Genomic DNA, 20,902 nt, shown 5'->3' with positions numbered 1-20,902 from the left:
CATGCCACTGCACTCTAGCCTGGGTGATGGTGAGACCTGCCTAAAAAAACGAGACAAAACAAAACAAAACCAAGAACAAAATAAACCTACACCGATTTTTTAAAGGAGAAAATAAGCTATGTGTTAAGTTAAATATTCCCCAAACTCACTGCTTCTTCCCCAAATGCCACCCGTATTCCTCAAATCTGCCTACACCTGTCTAGAAATCATGGGCTTGCTGAGAAATAAAGCTGAGACTCAAGTCCTGGCTCTGTGGGTTCAGAGGCATGCCTGGGAGGCGAAGTGTGAGGACAGGCTGTGACCTGTGCTGAAGGCACTGGTCCCAAAACCCAAAAAGCACTAGGGCTGGAGTCCTGGCCTTGTCGCCCTGGGTCTTGGCAGAGCATCCCTCAAGCGAGGTGGGGAGTATAGGCTATGATTCTCTCACGGGTCACGAAAGCTGTGAGAGTTCTCTGTAAACTGCTGACAGCTACCCAGACAGACGCCATTACCACCCAGCCAAATCTGCCTTTTGTCTTCACAGAAGGCTGCTGAGGAAAGGGGACTTGAGGTTTTAGGTTGTTAAGAGATAAAACACTCCACACATCCTCGTCCCTCCTGACTCCTAGGACACTGGCCACTGCTCTGGAGAGGCTGAAGGAGTGGATTTTCTCGACCAGCAGTGGGACGCAGAGGACCTGCGGTACTGGTGGCCTGTGTAATCTGCCTGTTAGGTGTGTCGCTTTAATTGAATACAAAATTACAATAATTATACACAGCAAAAGGCACTTGATAGACAATCCAATTTGTTCTTTGGTCCCAAATACTGACAGAAAATGGCGTAAGCTCAGTCTGGGGAGAAGGCCAAGGTGTGCTCAGGTGCCATGGACATCCGGAATCTGTCACCATGGTCTGCCTCACCCACAGCCCCCAAGGAAAGGGAAGCTGACCAGATGGGGGGAGGAAGGGAAAGCAAGTCAATTTTACATGCAGTCTTTGGCGGAAACGTTATTTCTTCATTTCAACCCATGGGAATGAACTTGGCATGGCTTGGAGAGGGGTTGTGTGAAGGGTGTGGGTGTGTGTGTGTTATGTAGGGTGTGTATGTGTGTGTGTGTTTACAGGCCAGAGCTGGGGCTGAGACACCAACTTGAGGGCAGAAGGTGACTAAGTTGCCTGCCTGCACACCCAGCATGGGCCTGGCACATGCACGGTAGGTGGGTCCTCAGGGGGCTGAGCTGGGCCACACAGCAGTGGAATAACTGCCCGGGTTTCTGCGTGGTCCCCGAGAGCTCACAGTCAGGTGGGACTCCTGGCTACCCAGCAGAAGAGCCCATGACAATCAATGGCCCTTTGTGGGGAGAGGACAAGGAGAGGGCTGGGTTTAGAGGTCTGGCAATGGTGTGGACCATCTTCCTGGGACGGTGGGGAAGTTACCAGTTAGAGAAAGCAGGAATGTACTGCATCTCCCCTTCATAGTCATCTCTGCATAAATACCAGGGATCCTTACAGCCACCAAGGTCCACTCCTTGCAAAGGTGAGCAAATGGTTCATTGATTTCCGTGTGAGCAAAGGCCCCAGCCGACCTCCCTTCCTCCCAGCAGTCTCTCCAAGGAGCCAGGGCAGCACTGGGCAGACAGCAAAGGTGCAGGGTTTGCACCATTAGGAATCTGGCTTCCCTGGACAGCCCTGCTGAGGCATGAACAGGGGGTGCTCAGTGAAGGCTCTGCTCACCAGGCATGAAACTCACTTGCCTCCTGGCGGAACAGAATCAGCAAGTGATGGTTTCCCAAACAAAGGGAGGAAGCATGGCAAACGAAAAGTATAGGCAGCGTCCAAAACCTAACGCATAGCTCCTCCACACACTGCTTGCCAGCGCCTCTTTCTCCAGCGCCTGGACTGCGACTGCCATGATACAGATGGGAAGACTGAGCCTCAGAGATGTGATCTCATTGGTTCCAGGTCCAACCTGCTTCAAAGTCTAGGCTGGGTCCCTCGCACCAAGCTGCATACCAGGGCAAAGGCTGGTCTTGGCTGCAGCACAAGGACCCCAAGAGCACAGCCACCAGGCTGAGCTACAGTCAAGTCAGGGTCAAACAAGCCTGCCACCTGTTTTTATAAGTTAAGTTTAATTAGAATACAATGTAAATAAAGTTTTATTGGAACACAGTGCAAATAAAGTTTTGTTGGAACAGAGCCACACTCACTCATGTTCTGTCCACGGCTGCTTATAAAGACCTGATGGCCCACAAAGTCTAAGATTATTTCCTAGCTGTCCCTTCACAGAAAAAGTCTGCAGACCCCTGAGTTAGATGATGGTCCTCAAGACTGAAGAGGGAAAAAAGTGGAGTCTTCTGTAATTCTCAAGGAAAAACAAAACAGTGCTACACTTTGATTTTAATCTCACATTTCTCTTGTAAGACAAATGAAGCAAAAGTTAACCCCATTTTACAAAGGGGGAAAACTGAAGTATAGTGACATTAAGGCATTAATTATCAGAGCCAAGATGTTATGCCCCTGAGGACAAACAGAATGAGCACTGGCCAGGCATCAGCACACCTGAATTTGGCTGTCACACCAACACCCTCCATGCTCACTAATCAATGAGCCCTGGTCTCTTGGCCACTGCTCCTGAATACAGTGATAGTGCATCATCGGAACACAAAACCCAGTGCTCATGTCCAGCTGGCTGGTCACAACCCTCCTTGCTGATGGTGTCCCCAGTTTCATTCTTGCCACAATGCTGGGGAAGAAGCCCTTCCCCTTGTTTGCCAGCACAAATATTCTGGGAGCTTGAATCCCAGCCTTGAGTTCTTTTGGCAGGTTCAAACTGTTTGGACCCTTTCCTGTGGTGTGAATTCACAAAGAATTAGATCCTCTGGGGTCATCTCAGCCAGGAAAAGGCTCCACCTCGAATGGCTGTGGTTGGGAAGAGCCAGGATATGAGACATGACTTTGCCTCCAGCCACTAAATGCTTAAGGAGGGCTTTCCTGCTGGAGATTCTCCGTGTATTCCACATGTATCCATACAACGGGGCACTCTTTTCAAGAACACAGCCCAATATCCATAACATATGGGCAGAGTCCACGTCTATCTGGCAGTCACTCTAACTGGGCACTAGGTCCCAGTACCCTGAGCTAAGTGCCGGAGACACGTGAACAAGCAGTATTCTGCCCTTCCCTAAAGAGCTCCAGACTGGCCAGTGAGACCAGGATGCAACACTTTAATAGAGGCAGAGATACCAGTGCACTGGGGAGTGAGGGAGCAGTGACCACAGAACAGTCACATTTAGGCAGGACTTGCAGAATGAACAGGTGTCTCCTGGCAGAGAAGAAAAGGAAGGGGATTCTGGACCGTGAGGATGGCATTTATGCAGCCCAAAGGCAGGCCTGGGTGTGGTTCTAGAGGACTTCATGCACAAGATGGTGGGGATGGGACCACCAGGCCAAGGGGAAGGATACTAACATTTGGGGGCTTGACCAAGGAAATGGCAATAAGATCTGTATCGTGGGAATCACATATTTATTCTGTTCCTTTCCAAAGATGTTTCTATACCCTCTCTCAAGTTGGAGACCTATTAGATTCCCATCTGTGAGTGGCTCCTTCCATCCTACCTGCTGCCCCACTAAGTCATATCCCAGCCCTGCACAGCCAGCTCTCTTTATTAAAAAAAATTAAAGACAGGGTCTTGCTATGTTGTCCAGGCTGGCCTCAAACTCCTGAGCTCAAGCAATCCTCCCACCTCAGCCTCCCAAGTGGGTGGGACTACAGGCATGGGCCACCATGCCCATCTCCCAGCCTTCTTTAATGCTGGCACAGAAGCTAGGAATCCTGTGCCCCAGGGGGAGAGTCCAGACAGCACCCCTCTCTCTCCCTGACCTCTACTGGTGCAGGAGAGACAAGCCTGGAGAGGAAGAGATGGGCCCGGGATCCAGACCCACTCCAGTCCTCTGGAACATGGGGTGAACGTGGCCTTGCCAAACTGATCCTCTCCCCCCAGAAAAGATTTCCTTCAGCTCTGAAAATGGATAGTGCTGCAAAGACACATCCCACTTCTGCCCGCCGGCCTCCGCCACCGCTCGCCAGCGCTCAGGCTCCACTGTTAATCATGACAACACAGCGAAGGTGATGTGCATATTAAAAAGGCACTGCCTCATCCACCCAGAGAATTCCTGCTCCACTTTTAAGCTCTCCAGACACACGGGTGCACACAGCCTTCCTGCCCTGCCCCTTCACCCCAGACAGTTACAAAAAGCAATGATTCGTCATATCCAACTAGGAAGGGGGGCTGCAAAGCCTTGGAAACCACAAATCCAGAATGCCCCTAATTCAACCCCAATTGCCCACTGAGCAGAAGAGGGCTAAGAACGGAACAGCAAAGTCTGCCAAGTTTTTCCCTTTCAGTCTTGCAGCCCCCTGGAAGACTGGGTAGTTTTTCATGCCTCTTCCTCCCTGAGGAGCTTGGGGAATGGCCCAAGACCTCTTCCTCCTTCCTCTGTTAAGATGAAGCAACAGGATGGAGCAGGGAAAGAACCAGGACTCTGGGAGACACAGATGTGGGAGGTCGGGCCCACAGTCACACGGGCAGGTGCAACAATACCTGGCAAACTTGACGGAAAATGAGAAGCAGCTCTGTGGTGCTGCTGGAAAAGCCCCAGATTCATGGGGCTTGGAGCTCGGCCTATAGCTCCCTCTGAAACTGACTTATCTCCCTTGTAAAATGTGGTCACCCTACCTGCCTCACAGAGAACTGTCTAACTATCAGGAGTCAAGTACTTAGTTCAGCCCTTACCAAGGGTAGCTCTTAATACACCAAGCTGTGGCTCAGAATCTGCCCCGCCTCGTGGAATCCTTCAGGAACCTCCTTTCTTTGGCTCAGCCCTCCTTATTACCTCACACAGCCTTCCTCATTAGCCCACGGAGCTACCCCTCTTGCCTACAACACGTAAGCTGTCCTAATCTGAGCTGCTCTTGGGGTTGGAAGCATGCCCCTCAACAAGAGAAACCCCACCCAATGCTGGGTGCTCTTCAGCAAACTCCACCAGAGTCATCTGGCCCTAGAAGTAGTTCCCCATTTCTTTTGCCCCCAAAGCCCTTGACGGCCCAGAAGACAGGGGCCAGGTCTCTTCTGCTCACCACTGGACTCTTATATCCACACTCTCTAACACTGCTGCATTTACAGGTGGGGACACTATGGTCCAGGAAGGTAAAGCTGCTTCCCAAAACAGACCGAAGTTTCTAAGCTCTTGGACCTTTTCTACAGCTCCAGAGTAAGTTCCTTGGGATTGGCTACTACAATTAATCTAGCGAAGAGGAACTTAGCTAGATACGCATGTTGGACATAACTTTTTTGACCTTGGGCCAAGGAAAGGGCAAGACTTTGTCAAAGTATTCTTGAATAAAAGTGACCTGAGAGGGAAGAAGCTTCAAGAAGGGGAGAGGAGAAGGCTGCAGCCTATAGAACAACCCCCGGCAGACTGATGGAGGGGCAGAGGCCAGGTCTGAGAGCCAGCAGCTCTGGTGCTTGCCCTGTGGAACAATAGCTGGTCCAACAGTGGGGTGAGGGTAGCAGGGCTAGACCACAAAGAGCTCTGACTTCATTCTTCTAATGAAGGGGCACCACTGATAGGAAGAGCACCTGACAGAGGAGAATGAGCCACATGCTCACCTTTGGTTAGCCTAGCCTAGGTCTGCCCTGTGGACAATGATTGTGTGGGGGCCAGAGGCTGCCCTACCTCCCAACCCTGGGAGCACAGCGGGGCTGGGCAGAAAGCCGTGGCTTATGAATGTATGCTGAAGGATGGAATGACCAGATGTCAGCCTCTGGGAAGGAGCACTTGTGAGATTTCCCATCTGCCATTCATTCTGACCACACACCTTACACTGGTACAAGTGTTCATCTCCCAGATGAACCAGGGAGAGCTGCTTCTGCTTTACAGGTGGGGAACGCAAACTCAAATGATACTCAGGTGAAATTCACCAGTGACAGAACACAGGCGCACAGGTGAAGACCCAGCTCCCCAGGTCAGAGTTGGTCTCCATCAAACTCATGGTAGCAAGCCTGGGAGGAAAAGAATCAGAGGGTCCCAGACACACAACACCTGCCTCCCAGCCTCGACCTCCCCCGGCAGCTCCTGTGCGGTGGAGCAGGGCACTAGGAGTCAAGGTGGCAGGGGCTAAGGGAGGTAAATCAGGTGGACAAGATGAAGGGAAGTAACGTGTTAAAGGGCCAAACAGGGACTGATGCTTAGGTGTGTCAAATATGTTGGTCGAACTGAAGGGTTAAACACTAAAAAGCTAGCGGATCTCAAAAATACCCAGAACCTCTTCCACGCATCAATGTCACTAAGGCTGTGCCATGCCCCTAAGACTCCCTCCTGGAAAGAGGAGAAACCCTGAGGCAGCTCTTGTTCTTGGGTAAACTGAAAGACCTGGGCCTCTAGAACAGTACAGTCCCAGACACGCCTACAACAACTCTAAAGTCTTGAGAGCCAACCCAGCACAGACACCAGGTGGGGCTTCATACACATCATCTCACGGCATTCTCGCAGCCGACCTAAGATGTCAGGCCTATCATCGCCCCCAATTATCAGATGAAGCAACTGAGGTTCAGAGAGGTGAACTGACTTTCTCGAGGAAACCCATGTGCCCACCCAGGCTGTGTGACACCAGAGGCCGCCAGGAAGCATGGATCACCTTCACAGAAGGTGAAGGAGGGATGGGACCCAGCACCTCCCTGTCCAAGACAGAAGGGACAGATGAGCTGACTGGCATGCTGGGAGCTCCAGGCTTAGCTGCTGGTCAACACGGATCCTGAAGCCCAGTCATCTTTCCACAGCAGTAATAATAAACCATTACTGACATGAATGTAGATTTTTGAGTTTCTTTTGAGACAGGGTCTTGCTCTGTTGCCCAGGCTGGAGTGCAGTGGTGTGATCGAGGCTCACTGCAGTATCAATCTCCAGGGCTCAAGCCATCCTCCCATTTCAGCCTCCAGAGCAGCTGGGACTACAAGCCTATGCAACAAAGTCTCGCTAATTTTTTAATTTTTCTTTTGTAGAGACAGGGTCTATGTTGCCCAGGCTGGTTTCAAACTGGCCGCAAGCGATCCTCCTGCCTCGGCCTCTCAAAGTGCTGGGATTTGCAGGTATGAGCCACCACGTGTGGCCTGAAAATAGGTTTATATGTATAGTCAATCTTCACCACAGCTCCAAAAAGGACACGGTAGGATTTGCTGCGCGACTGTTCCTACAGCACAGCTGAGGAAACAGTGCCTGAAGAGGCTGGGTCACTGCCAGGATCACACTGCCAGCCAAGTGCAGGGCCATCGTGCTCCAAAGACCCTGTTCACAGCCACTCTGCGGCCACCCTGACGCCGAGCTGGGTGCCCTCCCAACCCCATGCCTGTGCTGCATACAGACCTGGCACTTCATGAAGGGTGTGCCCCTCTACCCCACCATGTCCCCAGTCTCTTTCCCACCATTTGGTCTTGAGCAAGAAACAAGAGACGGGGCTTTTCTTTCTTTTCTTTTTCTTTTTTTTTTTTTTTTTTTTGAGATAGAGTCTTGCTCTGTCCTCTAGGCTGGCGTGCAATGGTGTGATTTCAGCTCACTGCAACCTCTGCCTCCTGGGTTCAAGCAATTCTCTTGCCTCAGCCTCCCGAGTAGATGGGATTCCAGTTGCGTGCCACCATGCCTGGCTAATTTTTCTATTTTCAATACAGACGAGGTTTCACCATGTTGGTCAGGCTGGTCTCGAACTCCCGACCTCAGGTGATCTGCCCACCTTGACCTCCAAAGTGCTGGGATTATAGGCGTGAGCCACCATGCCTGGCCTGAGATGGGGCTTTTCTGAGAGAAAAGTTTACAGGATCACAGGTGGGCCTGGCCTAGGAGCTTCACGGATTCTAAGGCCCTCTTTGGGAGAGGAAGTGTTTCAGGGAGAGGTTGCCTGGGAGTTAACTTAGGCAGAAACAGGACATGAACCTGACCCCATACTGTGGTTCCCTGCACTTAGAACAGTGCCTCACACTGAGCTAGATGCTGGAATGGCCTCTGACCCCCAGGGCAGTGCCTGGGCCCAGAGCCTAGCCCAGACTCCCCTGAAGGGGAGGTTCCTCCCACTGTGGCATGAGCTTACTCAGGGGGTCTATCCTGATCCATGTCATGCCGAGGCGTGTTATTACAGGATTCTGCTGGAATTCTCTTCCTCAAACCTCTTCTGCTACAAGGGCTAAGGAATTTGACCTTTTTTTTAAAAAAAAAAAAAAAGGAGAAAAACCTCAGTACAATTTGCTGAGAAGGTAGGTGGGGACAGGAGCAAAAGAGTCCACCCCTCAGTCAGCTATGAAGAGACAAAACAAAAATACTCTCCAGCCCTGCAGGGGTCTCCACTCCCATCCCCCTATGAAGGACAGAAGGACCTCGTGGGGGCAGAGGGAGCAGCCACGGTACCGTGCTGGGAGAACTGCCGACCTGCGGTAGAGCAGCTTCCAGGCACAGGGAAAAATCACTCCATTCTAAGAAAATGCAAAGTAAAAACTCAGGTCCAAAGGAGAAAGGATAAACCAGCCCAAGCTCTTAATAAGCATGAGGTGAAGGCAGCTACTGACACCCATCCTTCCAGTATCAGATCCACAGAAGCCAGAGATTCGGGAGTCAGTTTACACCCCCAGTGAGGGCTTTGCCAGGAGCAGCAGCAAGAACAGAGCCCAGGCCTCCCAAGTCCAAGAGGCCAGAGACTCCTTCCCCCTTCCCTCCCTCAAAAGGTTGAAGAGAGGAGTGAGAGTCCCATCCTGCACTTGGGAGGCCAGGAGGACGTGGTGTGTAGCCCAGCTGGGCTCTGTAGCATGGGGCTGGCTCTGCGTTAGGGGGCAGTCAAGGCCCAAGCAGCTGTTGGGTGCTTTGTTACCGAGCAAATCTCCCAGGCGCTGCCTGCTGATGCATAGCTAACTGGGCGGCAGACATTGATTTATGTTCAACTTTCCATTTCATCAGTGAGAGTTACGGCGCTACATGTGGAGTTCACGTTTTTCAGAGGGGGAGGGAGAGGTGGCTCAAGTGTGCAGACACAAACATCCACATGCGTGCACACAGGCATGCGTGCACACAGGCACGCACACAAGTCAGGGCCACAACTTTTTTTCCTATTTAAGAGGGAGGGCGACTGAGCTGAGCCAGCCGCCGCCGAGGCAGCCTGGCACGTCAGGAGTAACCTTTTGTCCACTGTTGCTAGGAGCCCCAGTGCCGGTCATCTGCCGCTGGGCAGACGTTAGGCACCAGGCTGGCTGCCGGGCAGGGAAGGGAGCACAGCCTGACCTTTGCAGGGGAGGTGTTGGCAAGCAAAAAAAGGCTTTCTTCCCTCTCCTCTGCCCCAGGCCTCTTTTCACTGGCCAGGAGATTGTGGAGGGCAGGACCAGCCCAGACCCATGTGCTTCCAAGTGGCCAGCACCCCCCACTGGACAGAGGAGCAAGCTAAGGCCAAGAGAGGGAAGGCTGGCTCCCCGAGGACACACAGGAATTTGGCAGCAGGGCTGGTATCCCAGAGTGTCCCACTCCCAGGATAGGGGGCTTCATCACAGTAACTAGAGGAGGGGCTGCCGCTCTCAGAGCCAAGTCAGTTTGGAACAGGTGGGGCCTGGGGGTGGGGAAGAGCAGTGGTTCCCCACCTCCAACTGTGGCCTGGAGCCCAGCAGTTGGGGTGCCCCGCCTCCTCTCTAATCCTTCTCAGCAGGGGTGACCCTGCCTTCTGTCAGTCTGGAGGCGGACAGCAGGGTGGAGGAGCTGGAGGGGGTGGTGCTTCTGTCCCCTGGAGGAGCGAACACATCCACCCCTGACACAGCACCTCTGTCCTCTTCCCCAGTAGGAGGCTGCATCTATCAGACAGACTCCCCAACCTGCAGGGAAGCAGACAGGGCCAGGCGAGGCCCAGAATGGGGAGGGGGTTTTATTTCCCCACAGACAGGCAGTTATCAAGAAGCTGCAGATCCCACCGCCCCACCCAGGCCTGTCTTCCTGAGCAACTGGCCAATTTGAGCCTCAGTTTCTCATCTATACAGTGGGAATGCTATTGGTTCTTAGGACTATCTCATAGAATCAAATGAAATCACAGCAGGGAACAGCTTTTCTAACTTGGAGAGTGCTTCCACCAGCAACTATTAACATAAGAGGGCGTCAGACAGTTCTACTCTCAGGCCTGAGAGCACTGGCTGGGGTGGGTGGGGAGGGCTAGGCTGGGCAGCCCCAGGTAAGGGGTCTGCTAAGACAGCAGGCACCAGCCTTGGCTTCTCACCGCCACACCTGCCTCCTGCCCCCAACCTATGTGGGCAGTAAGCTGGGCCTCCTTTAGGCTCCAACATCCACTAGAGGCCACCAGTCACAGGCAGGAAAGCTGCCCTCAGTCTCACCCAGCCGCCACTCCTGCTCCGGCCATGGCCACCTCCAGAGGGGACCGCAACTGGACTCCTCACTGGCCAGCCGGCCAAGGGCCCAGCCCCTCCAGGCCATGGAACCTCTTCCTGGGATCGCGTTGCTCCCCTTATTAGGAACCTTTCATGGCTCTCCCCAACTTGAAGTCCTTCCTGTGTCTATTCCTGGCTCCATCCCCACACCCCAGCCTGCAGTCCAAGACCTACCACCCCAAACTTGCCCCATCACATCCTGGCACAGGCTCCCTCTCGCCTGGCACACTCCCCCACCTCTATTCACTGCCAATTGCCTCCTCCTCCTCAGCCCAAATGTCACCCCCTCGGAGAGGCTTCCCCAGACAAGCCATACTGGCTGTGCCCTGTGCCTGGCCCCAGCGGTATTCTTCCTGTCAACCTCTCCAGCATGGCACTCAGTCACTGCCTGCCCCCTCCACCAGACTATGAGCCCCTTGAGGGCAGGGTCCGTGGCTGCCTCTTGGGTGGCTGACATGTCCCTGCCCTTACACACCACGTCTGACCGAGGGGCTAAGGGACGACCAAGCAAGCCCGTCCGGGTCTCACATGATGGGGACTCAGCTCCTTCCCTTGCCCTGCCTTCACTTCACCATCTGTCAGATGGGTGGGGACCCCAGCGCCCCACCACCAAGCTTCCACTAGTAACAGGCTTCGGAAACCAAAAGCAAACAAGGTGGTTTAATCCTTCCCAAGTCTCCCCTTGTCACAAACTTGTCCTCGTCAGCAAAGAGAGGCCTTTCCTGCTGCAGCAGCTTTCTGGCAGGAGGAATGTCCGCTCCCTCTGCTGGCTCCTGCTTCCCGCTGGAGAGCAGGGCAGGAAATGGACAGCATTTGGCTCAGCTTTTGGGAACTGCCCCAGTTGCTGCCAGGGGTATGTTCTCATTTACTGGGCTTTGACCCTCCTTGTGAACACATCCCCCACCCCACAGCTCACAGTGCCCAAGGCTCTCCACTGGGCATCCTGCCACTGCTTAGTTACCACCACTGTCAAACAGCTCACCACTTCATCATTAATTTGGCAGATGACAGAAATGTCTTCCATACAATGATTCAAATCGGCTTCCCTTTTCTCTCAAGGACTTGGAATGTGGGGCTGAGAGCCCACAGGGGCATGTCTGAGTACATGGCAGGTTCTCCATAACAGAACTTCAGATACTTCAAGACAGCCATCAGAGCCCTCAGGAGGCTGCCCTTCTCCCAGAGAAACCCCAGCTACTTCTGCAGGAGATGAGGAAAGATTTTGGGTCATGCATGTTTCTCTCCCCTCTTATTGTCTGGGTCATATCTCCGGCTCTTGGGCTACACACATTGTTTGCTCTTTCTCGTTCTCTCCCCATAACCAATGGGAAGAGTTCTCTAGGAACCTCAACATCTTTCTAAGGCTGGTGGGCCTGGCTGGCAGGAATGAGGACTCAATGGAAAGGGGATGTGTCAAATACTCCCTACTATCCTTCACCAAGGTGGAAAGTCCCTACTATCCTTCACCAAGGTGGCAAGTATCTAGATGTTCAAAGCAGGATGAGCTAAGCTTTTGGCAACAGGAGCTGGGACCCCTCCTCCAGGACTTTTCCAGAGAAGGCAGTCTTTAACCCTGTGACCTCTGCTGGGTCTCTGTCACGCAGCATCCATCATCAAGATGGTCAGCTACTTCCTGGCCGGGCGTGGTGGCTCAGGCCTGTAATCCCAGCCTGAGGAGGCTGAGGTGGGCGGATCACTTAAGGTCAGGAGTTCGAGACCGGCCTGGCCAGCATGGTGAAACCCCATCTCTACTAAAAATACAAAAATTAGCCGGGCATGGTGGTGAGCGCCTGTAATCCCAGCTACTCAGGAGGCTTTGGCAGGAGATTCACTTGAACCTGGGAGGCGGAGGTTGCAGTGAGCCGAGATCGCCACTGCCCTCCAGCCTGGGTGACAGAGTGAGACTCTGTCTCAAAAAAAAAAAAAAAAAAAAAAAAAAAAAGGGTCAGCTACTTTCTGAGCATTGGCCACAGTGCTCAAGTCCCCGTCTCCATGAAGCCACTGGAACAACTGCAGAGTAACTGTTGTGGAACACAGATCTGGCCAAGACATTATCCAGCCCAGAGTGCTGCCCTGGCTTCCCACTGCCCACCGGATCAAGCCCACACTCAACAAGGTCCTTCAACAATTGCCCGGCAACCTCTCCAGCCACATCTCCCGCTGAGCACCTGTCAACCACCTCATTCTAGACACCATCTCAGCCAAGGCTGCACTGCCTCCAGGAATGCCCTCCTGATTTCTCAGCTTGGCAGGCAGGCCTCTCCTGTGTCCTGCCACAGGGGATGGGTTACCTGTCAGTCTCTCTGCTGGTTGCTCCTGTGGGCAGACTATGGTTGATTCAGTTCGAGCCTGGAACCAAGCCTCATGCCTTGCATATCAGAGACGGTCAATGACAGTCATAACCACAGTCCTTTCTCCTTCTGTGACTTCATTTCCCCAACTATAAATGAGAAGCTTGGACTACATCAGGGATGGCAAAGAGGATATGTACCACCACCGACACATTCACGTTCATGGTAGACATTGCCAGTCACTATCTGTTGAGCCTGGACACACAGCTTCAGAATCATTCTCACGGTGTTCTCAGCAGCCACCACACATCAAGCAGAGCTGGCATTTGAATGGGGACTTATTTGCTACTTCTTTAGATAAGAGTTATGGTTTCTCTATCTCCTTTCGGTCTCTCCCTCCTTTTATCTAATTCTCTACTCTCCCTGCTTCCGCCATCCAATCAGATGTGTATCTACATTTGGACTTTGGAGTTTTTGTGGAAGAGCACCCCATGAGGAACCAGTAAAGCTGGGTTTAGACTCTGATTACAGCCCCTGGTTAACTTGGGGCAAGTCATTCACCTTTCTGAGTCTCACTTTCCCAATCTGCATGCCTTCTCTACAGAAACACTGTGATGAAAATGAAAGTAAGTTGCATGTTTAAAAACACTATGTAACTGAAAACAACTATTGGAATTTAAAAACAAAACAAGAAGAAAAACAGCCTGTACCCAATGCTCAGTTCTCTATGACCCCTGCCCTCTTGTGAGTCCCGTTTTGGACTTAGAAATCCTTACTGGACAGTGCCCTCCTTAGGACCACCTTAGGGCCAAGGAACTTAGAAATTCTTACTGGACAGTGTCCCCCTTAAGGACCAAGGAACTAGGGAACCCACCCAGATCAGTGAGGCTGGCCAAAGCCAAGCTGGGTTTGCCAGATGTGCAGCCCAACCGAGCTAAGCTGCGTGGAAAAAAAAAAAATGCCACTGCTTGATTATGTAAAATCCATCTGGATCCAAAGCAGAAAATCAAAGTTGGAAGGGCCCTCAGAGACCACCTGGTCCAGCCTGCTCCATCTACTGGTGAGAAAACTAGGGTCCAGAGATGGGGAGCAACTTGCCCAAGGTCACTCAGTAAGTATGCGGCCAAGTCCTCTCTGTCCTTCTCTGCTGCAAAACACCAGAACACTACTCCTGAACTCCCAAGCTGGCTTCCTGTTAGGCCCTCCCTGATCAGAATGTTGGATCTAGTGCTTTGGGGCTGCCTGGGCTCCTGTCCTGTAATGTGTGCAATACAAATAAACTCAGTTCAAACATTTACTAGGTCCTTAGTATATGCCAGGTGCTGGGGATGCCAATATTAGGGCATTTTTTTTTTAAAGGTGAGGTGTGGTCAGGTCAGTTTCCAAGCCAACTCCCTGCCAGCCCTTAACTTGCTACCAGAGACATCTCATGCCACGGGACCAGACAGGTACTGCTCGCCTTGGAAACCTGGACGTGGAAGAAGAGAAAGCTGATGGCCAACCCTCAGTGTGGATGGCCAAAACTTCTGACCCCAGGAGCTGAAGCCTGGCAGTCAGAGGCCTGCAGAAGCAAGGCCCTGTGTTGCTTACCGAGGGGCTGGGATGGAGGTGGGCAGCTGCTCTCTCCCACCCAACCCTGTGTTGCTTACCGAGGGGCTGGGATGGAGGTGGGCAGCTGCTCTCTCCCACCCAACCCTGGAGGCCTGGGGCTTCTACATTTAGGACCAGCTAGGGGTGAAGTCCTGACTTGAAAACTGGGCTGGCCACCCTAGGCCAGGGTCTGGCCATAGCTGGCTCAGCCATCCCAAGCCGACTCCCTGGTGCAAAGCCTTTCTGCAGCAGAGCTTCCTACCCAGGCCTCGGCCAAGCAGGGGAAGGAGTGCAATTGTTGGTAACAGATAAAATCCTCGATACCATCTCTATTTCCCTTCTAATATCAGAGTGGCCGGCTGCAATACTAGTGAAGGGCAGGGCCAGCAATCAATAGCTAATATTCCTGTTGTAAGCAGGCCTACTCCGGAAATGGGCAGCCAGTACCTCCTTCCAGAGAGATACCCTTTCCCCTTGGCAGTGTCCCACCCTGAGCGGTTCAGCATCATGGCCAGGAAGGACCAGGCCAGGTACCTGGCCTAGCCCATCCCCCTGCATCTGACTGATGGGGAAATGATGCTGGGAAGTGAGAGAAAGGTATCACCCAACGTCACCCAGGAAGCAGAGAGGCCAAGACATTGCTCTCTGCTGTCTACTGGATGACCACGTCAGCTCTTGATGGCTCGCCGTGCCTGGGAAAACAAAGGTGACCTCAAGTCAAGAAGGTCCAAAAGTTACCTCTGTTTGATGGTGGCTAGTAATGGCTAAATAAGGACAGGAATCAGTCTTGGCTTTCTGACCACACACCCCAAACGTCACAGGGGAGGGCCCAAGAAGTATGTCTGGAATTAGGCCTTAGCCATGGACGATTATACCAAAGCAGGAAGTTGGGAGCTGCCCACAGATCAGGCAGACCTGAGCCTTGTCCTAGACCCAGGCCAAAATAGAAGCCAATGGCCTATTTTTTTTTTTTTTTTTTTTTTTTGAGACGGAGTCTCGCTCTGTCGCCCAGGCTGGAGTGCAGTGGCGCGATCTCGGCTCACTGCAAGCTCCGCCTCCCGGGTTCACGCCATTCTCCTGCCTCAGCCTCCCGAGTAGCTGGGACTACAGGCGCCCGCTACCACGCCTGGCTAATTTTTTGTATTTTTAGTAGAGACGGGGTTTCACCATGTTAGCCAGGATGGTCTCGATCTCCTGACCTCGTGATCCGCCCGCCTCGGCCTCCCAAAGTGCTGGGATTACAGGCGTGAGCCACCGCGCCCGGCCGCCAATGGCCTATTTTTAAAACATACAACTGGGTATTGTCTACCTCTTTCTACCACAGTGGTCTCATCTGCACTGGACACCCAGATGCCGGCAAGCAGCCTCAATCAGGATGCACACACATGAAGCATGGTACCTCGGTGGGTCCACCAGACACGGAAGCCGCACCTGCACTGTCTCAAGAACATCCATGGCATGTGAGCCTAGAAAGAATTCCCAACTGGACAGAACGCCAGTGGGAAAGGCCCGCTGATGGGTGCAGGGCACCATCTGCAGCAGCCAGGAAGATGCCTGCCTTGGTGAGGATGAACCTCTCACACGCTGGCCCCTTGGATTTCCTCCCTGGGAGAAGGACAGCAGCCCCTCTGGCTACTGCCTTTCTTGGGTCCATGAGTTTCCAGTATTTTAAGGTCTAACTCTCAACCCATCTTCAATATGTCTGCAGCCTTGCCCCAAGCTGAGACCCTAGCAATGCCTGGTCCAGTCCAACCTGGAGCTCACACACCTATTTCTGGGGCTACACTCATCTCCACCCCTTGGACAAGGCTCCAGTTTTGGCAGTGTTCTGGGAATGCATACAGATCCACATGTGGCCATCCAATGCCCCGGATGGCCATCCTGCATCCCTCTCTCTCCTCCCACCACCATCATGTGACCTACCACTTCTGTTTTTGGGGAACACCTGAATTTCACTGCCATCCTTCTTAGCTGGTGAGCAGCATGTCCCAGCCCTCTTCTCTCAGGAGTTAACACCAACCGAAATACAAAATCTTGCCAACTAGAATCATCTTCCAGGTCATCTCTCACCTAGAGGGAAACCCCTTTAACATCCCTAGGAGACGTTTGTCAGGTCTTTGCTTTGATGTCTCTAGGGCCAGAGAGCCCCCTGCCTTGATGTGGTGTGAGCACAGGTGCTAAATTCTGGCCTATACCAAGCAAAAGTGTCCTTGGACTTTGCCTCACTGGTCCTAGTTCTGAATTCTAGGGCTGCACAGAGGAAATTTCTGCCTCCTTTTCCACACAACAGCTCTTTCCATGTTCTTATCTGGGAGTGCCAATCTTTCAAAAGGTGTGGAGAACTCGGGCGGATTCTCAAACTCAGCTGCCGACAGGCTTGAAAGAACGAGAGATGTTATGATCGAGAGTGTCATCATAAAAGTTCCTTACAGCCCTGCACGCTGTACCTCTCTAAGATGGCATTCCCCAGTCTCAAGTTGGCTTAAATCACATGAACCGCCGAGGAGAAGGTAGAGACAGAGGAGGCGGCGCAGAGAGGGTGGCAGCCGCGCCCAACCTGGAAAAACAGAAAGCCCAATTTCACACACCCCAGAAAAAGCCGAACAAGGTGTCTCTTGGAGAAGGCCAGACTCTCGACCCACGTGGGATCTGTTCCTGCCTGTGGCGGGCAGAGCACGGGCACAGATGCTTGTGGGATGCTGTCTGTGATCACACTCGGAAAAAATCAAGTGGTTAACCAGAGGGAAAGGATTCTGAGACCTGCCAGGATGGTGGGTTTTTGTGTTTTTTTAAGATTACGCCTAAGGTTTGTCGTTTGGACAAGTAAAGTAAACAATGACAACAGCAGCAGCAACAAAACAGAAACAAAGAACAATTTACTGATTTTTTTTAAAGCCTTTTGTTAAAAGAAAGCTCCACAGTGGCCTGGAAGTAGCCCCCACCACCTCCCTGGCCAGGGGCAGACTGTGTCGCGCCTACGAAGCTGGCATGAAGCAAGCAAACTCCAGCAGAAGTGCAGGCAATGCAGGAGGTTTCTGCTTTCCCATCTTTTTCTCCCTCTCAGCTTTTAGAAGGACTGTTGAAAGGGATGGGAAGGGAAGGATTTGAACCAGCATAAAGCAACTGTATTTAGACCATGGCAAACTGAGCTACTTACTTCTCTCCCGCCCTCCCACCTGCCCAGGGCCTCGGCCTGGAATACAAGGTGGAGCACAAGACCCACGGGCCCCGCACGTACCTGAAAGAAACCTGGCGGGATGGGGCCTCCCGGCATCCCATCGTTGGGGGGAATGTTGCCAAGCACGGGGCTCGGGGCAGCTGCTGCACTCTGTGGAGACAACAAGGCAGAGAGTTAGTGGCCAAACCCACAACCAGAGACACAGAGTTCTGACCCCTGGACTTGGCTCTCCCTGTCCGTCCACATTCCCCGTGGACCTTCCCTCACAGGCCACTTTCTACTTAAAGCCCTCCTAGTGTCCCAGGGAAGTGTCATGTTCCCACTGACAGGACACAAGTAGGGCTTATACACTCAGACCTGGACTCAATTCCCAGGTGCGGCCCCCACTGAGCAAGCAACGAATTCCGAGGCTCTTTTTCCTCATCTCTAAAATGGGAGGGCTGGGTGTGGTGGCTCACAACTAAAATCCCAGCACTTTGGGAGGTTGAGGCTGGAGAATCGCTTGAGCCCAGGAGTTCGAGACCAGCGCGGGCAACATAGGGAGACCCCGTCTCTACAAAAAATAAAAAATTAGCTGGGTGCAGTGGCATACGCCTGTAGTTCCACTTACTCGGGAGGTTGAGGTCGGAGGATCGCTTGAGCCCAAAAGGTTCAGCCCTATCTCAAATAATAATAATAATAATAATAATAATAATAATAATAAAATGGGGGGACAATGTCCACCATTCAGGGAGGTTGCAAGGACAGCCTGAGACAAAGTGCCAAAGGTACTTCCTGCGGTGCAGAGCAGGGGTGCATGGCCAATGTGCTGCTCCTGGCATTATATGGCCCTGGGCCGTGTCTGCCCAGCTACTCTGAGAAGCTCTTGGCAGGCCAGTGATTTATAAATTTCTGTGCCCTCTGCAAGTGGCTGGCATGTCATATACAGCAAAAGATCAATAAATATCCATGACTCAACGAATAAATGAACAGACCAACTGGGAAACACTGCTGGAGAGGGTGACAGAGGGCAGAGCGTGTTCTTGGCCCTGCAGGGTCCTAGGTGTCTCATGAGAGAGAGGGGCCTCGTGAAGTGGGGGGACCGTCATTCCTTTTCTCTTTAAACACTGCTGTTCTGGCATTTGCCTGGTATATCTGCCTCAACAAATGCCTCCCAGGGGTGAGCAGACATTGCTCTCCCCAGCCTGGCCTCCTTCCAAAGGATCTGTGTGCAACCTATTCAGGTGGTCGGCGCGTCTGTGCCTGGCCCCGTGCTCACACAGGCGGGGCGGGGCGAGGCTGAGACATCTGGGCCCCAGCCCTGAGGAAGCCACAGGTCTGACAGTCCTACCTGGAACCGGGCCCTGCTCCTTCCCACTGATTCTAGGCCTTCAGGGGCTCCTTCTACAGGAAGCCCACCTCCAACCTTGGTGGTCCCCAAACCCCACCATGACTGAGAAAGTGAAACTTGGTCATCAATCATCTCCCAGGGTTCTGATTCTCTGAAAGAGGAATGAGCCCCTTGGGGTCAGGAAACAGAATGCCTCTTTTCCTCTTAGAAACACAGCCTCCCATCACCACCTTCAAGAAGTCTCTCTCTTTCCTTTCATTGGCAGTAAAATAGGAACCAGAGGCTGGGCATGGTGGCTCACTCCTGTAACCCCGACACTTTGGGAGGCCAAGGTGGGCGGATCACCTGAGGTCAGGAGTTTGAGACCAGCCTGGCCAAAATGGCAAAACCCCATCTCAACTAAAAATACAAAAATTAGCTGGATGTGGTGGTGGGCGCCTGCAATCCCAGCTACTCGGGAGGCTGAGGCAGGAGAATTCACTTGAACTCAGGAGGCAGAGGTTGCAGTGAGCCAAGATTGCACCACTGCACTCCAGCCTGGATGACAAAAGCAAAACTCCCCATCTCATAAAAAAAAAAAAAAAAAGGAACCAGAATCTCTAACTTCCAACTTTGATGAAAGGAAATGAGGTAATGTGCAAATCTCACTAATATACTGCATGCAACAAAATGAACAAACAGACCTGGGAACAAATGCACCTGGTTTTCAGCACTGTCACCTCTACTACTAAGTGGGATGACTGTGGGCAAGCCACTCGGACTTTCTGAATTTGCTTCCTGTAAAAAATGAGATAGCTGTTGTCCCACATCCTCACCAGGGTTGTGGGGGATAAAGTGACAGAATGGGCTGTGTTTTGTAAGCTGGGACAGCTCTGTGAATCTAGGAACAAAGAAATACAGGGAATACAGTGGGTGTTGAGCAGACCCCAGATGAAGAGAATGGGCAAGCCGCATGTTACTTTTCAAAATGATTCTGCCTACAGAAAAATAGCCCTCTCTGCAAGAGCTATCCTGCTAACCATCCTGTAATGTGTACAAGTTTCAAGCATCTCCAAAAATTAGGACTGTAGATCTCCCCATCCCCCAGGTGTGAGGTCACAGGCCCCTGCCTTGCCCCTGCCCGGCACTATCTGAGATGGGGCCTCGTGAGGGAATCGCCAGCTTATCCATTAGCTGCATTACTGTTGGCTGCATTACTGTTTTTCTGTGGTCAGTGGTTCTGTGAAAATGGCAATTTTGTGATTAACAGCCAACAATTACTCCTCAGCAGCAAGAGCAAACAACTTTTTTTAAAAATGGGGTAAGGTAAACATCCATCTACATTTTCTTCAGGTTCTTTCAGAGACTGGTGTTACATTTAACAATTTCATTTTTCTTATGTACCATTATTTAACCACTTTTTTTTTTTTTTTTTTTTCAGACACAGGGTCTTACTATGTTGCCCAGGCTGGTTTCATGTGATCCTCCCACCTCAGCTTCCCAAAGTGCTGGAATTACAGGCATGAGCCACCCTCCCCCCCACCTATTAACCAATGAAATAACAGGCATTAAATCTCAGTGTCTGCTAATGTGGCAGTTAGTATCCCTTTGGTATTTGGTATTCTGAGTTACCTCTTAGGTCATTACCTTTTGAAATGGTTTGCATTGGCCACTTGTAGATCTAATTTTATGGCAAATCATTCATGTCCTTTGCTATTTGGGTATTTGATTTTTTATATATTGAGGATCTAGACTAAGGGTAAGTTATAATTAAAAAAAAATTAAAATTATTATTATTATAATTAGAGACCTAGTCCCCAGGCTGGAGTGCAGTGGCCCAATCATTGCTTACTATGGCCCCAAACTCCTAGGCTCAAGGGATCCTGCTGCCTCAGCCTCTCAGGTAGCTGGGAATACATGTGCACACCACCATACCCAGCTAATTCTTAAAATTTTTTGTAGAGATTAGGTCTCACTATGTTGCCCAGGCTGGTCTTGAACTCCTGCCCTCAAGCAATCCTGCCACCTCAGCCCCCAAAAGTGCTAGCATTACAAGTGTGAACCATCGTGTCTGGCCTTAAAAAAAAATTAAATG

The 20,902-nt window shown here is 51.8% G+C and overlaps 1 protein-coding gene across 9 annotated transcripts in view; it reads right to left on the bottom strand.

Moving 5' to 3' along the window:
• Nucleotides 1-20,902, bottom strand: part of SSBP3 (single stranded DNA binding protein 3) — a 179,508-nt gene that overhangs the window by 36,902 nt on the left and 121,704 nt on the right. For all 9 annotated transcript variants that reach the window (XM_034965692.3, XM_063601108.1, XM_034965699.4 and 6 more), the window contains one exon: nucleotides 17,559-17,648. In XM_034965692.3, coding sequence (XP_034821583.1) covers nucleotides 17,559-17,648 — 90 coding nt within the window. The remainder of the gene's footprint in view (nucleotides 1-17,558; nucleotides 17,649-20,902) is intronic.

The sequence above is a fragment of the Pan paniscus genome, chromosome 1, assembly GCF_029289425.2.
Source record: "Pan paniscus chromosome 1, NHGRI_mPanPan1-v2.0_pri, whole genome shotgun sequence".
In the NCBI taxonomy this organism is placed as follows: domain Eukaryota; kingdom Metazoa; phylum Chordata; class Mammalia; order Primates; family Hominidae; genus Pan; species Pan paniscus.
The sequence above is the reverse complement of the archived record's forward strand: the minus strand, read 5'-3'. Positions and strand labels throughout refer to the sequence as shown.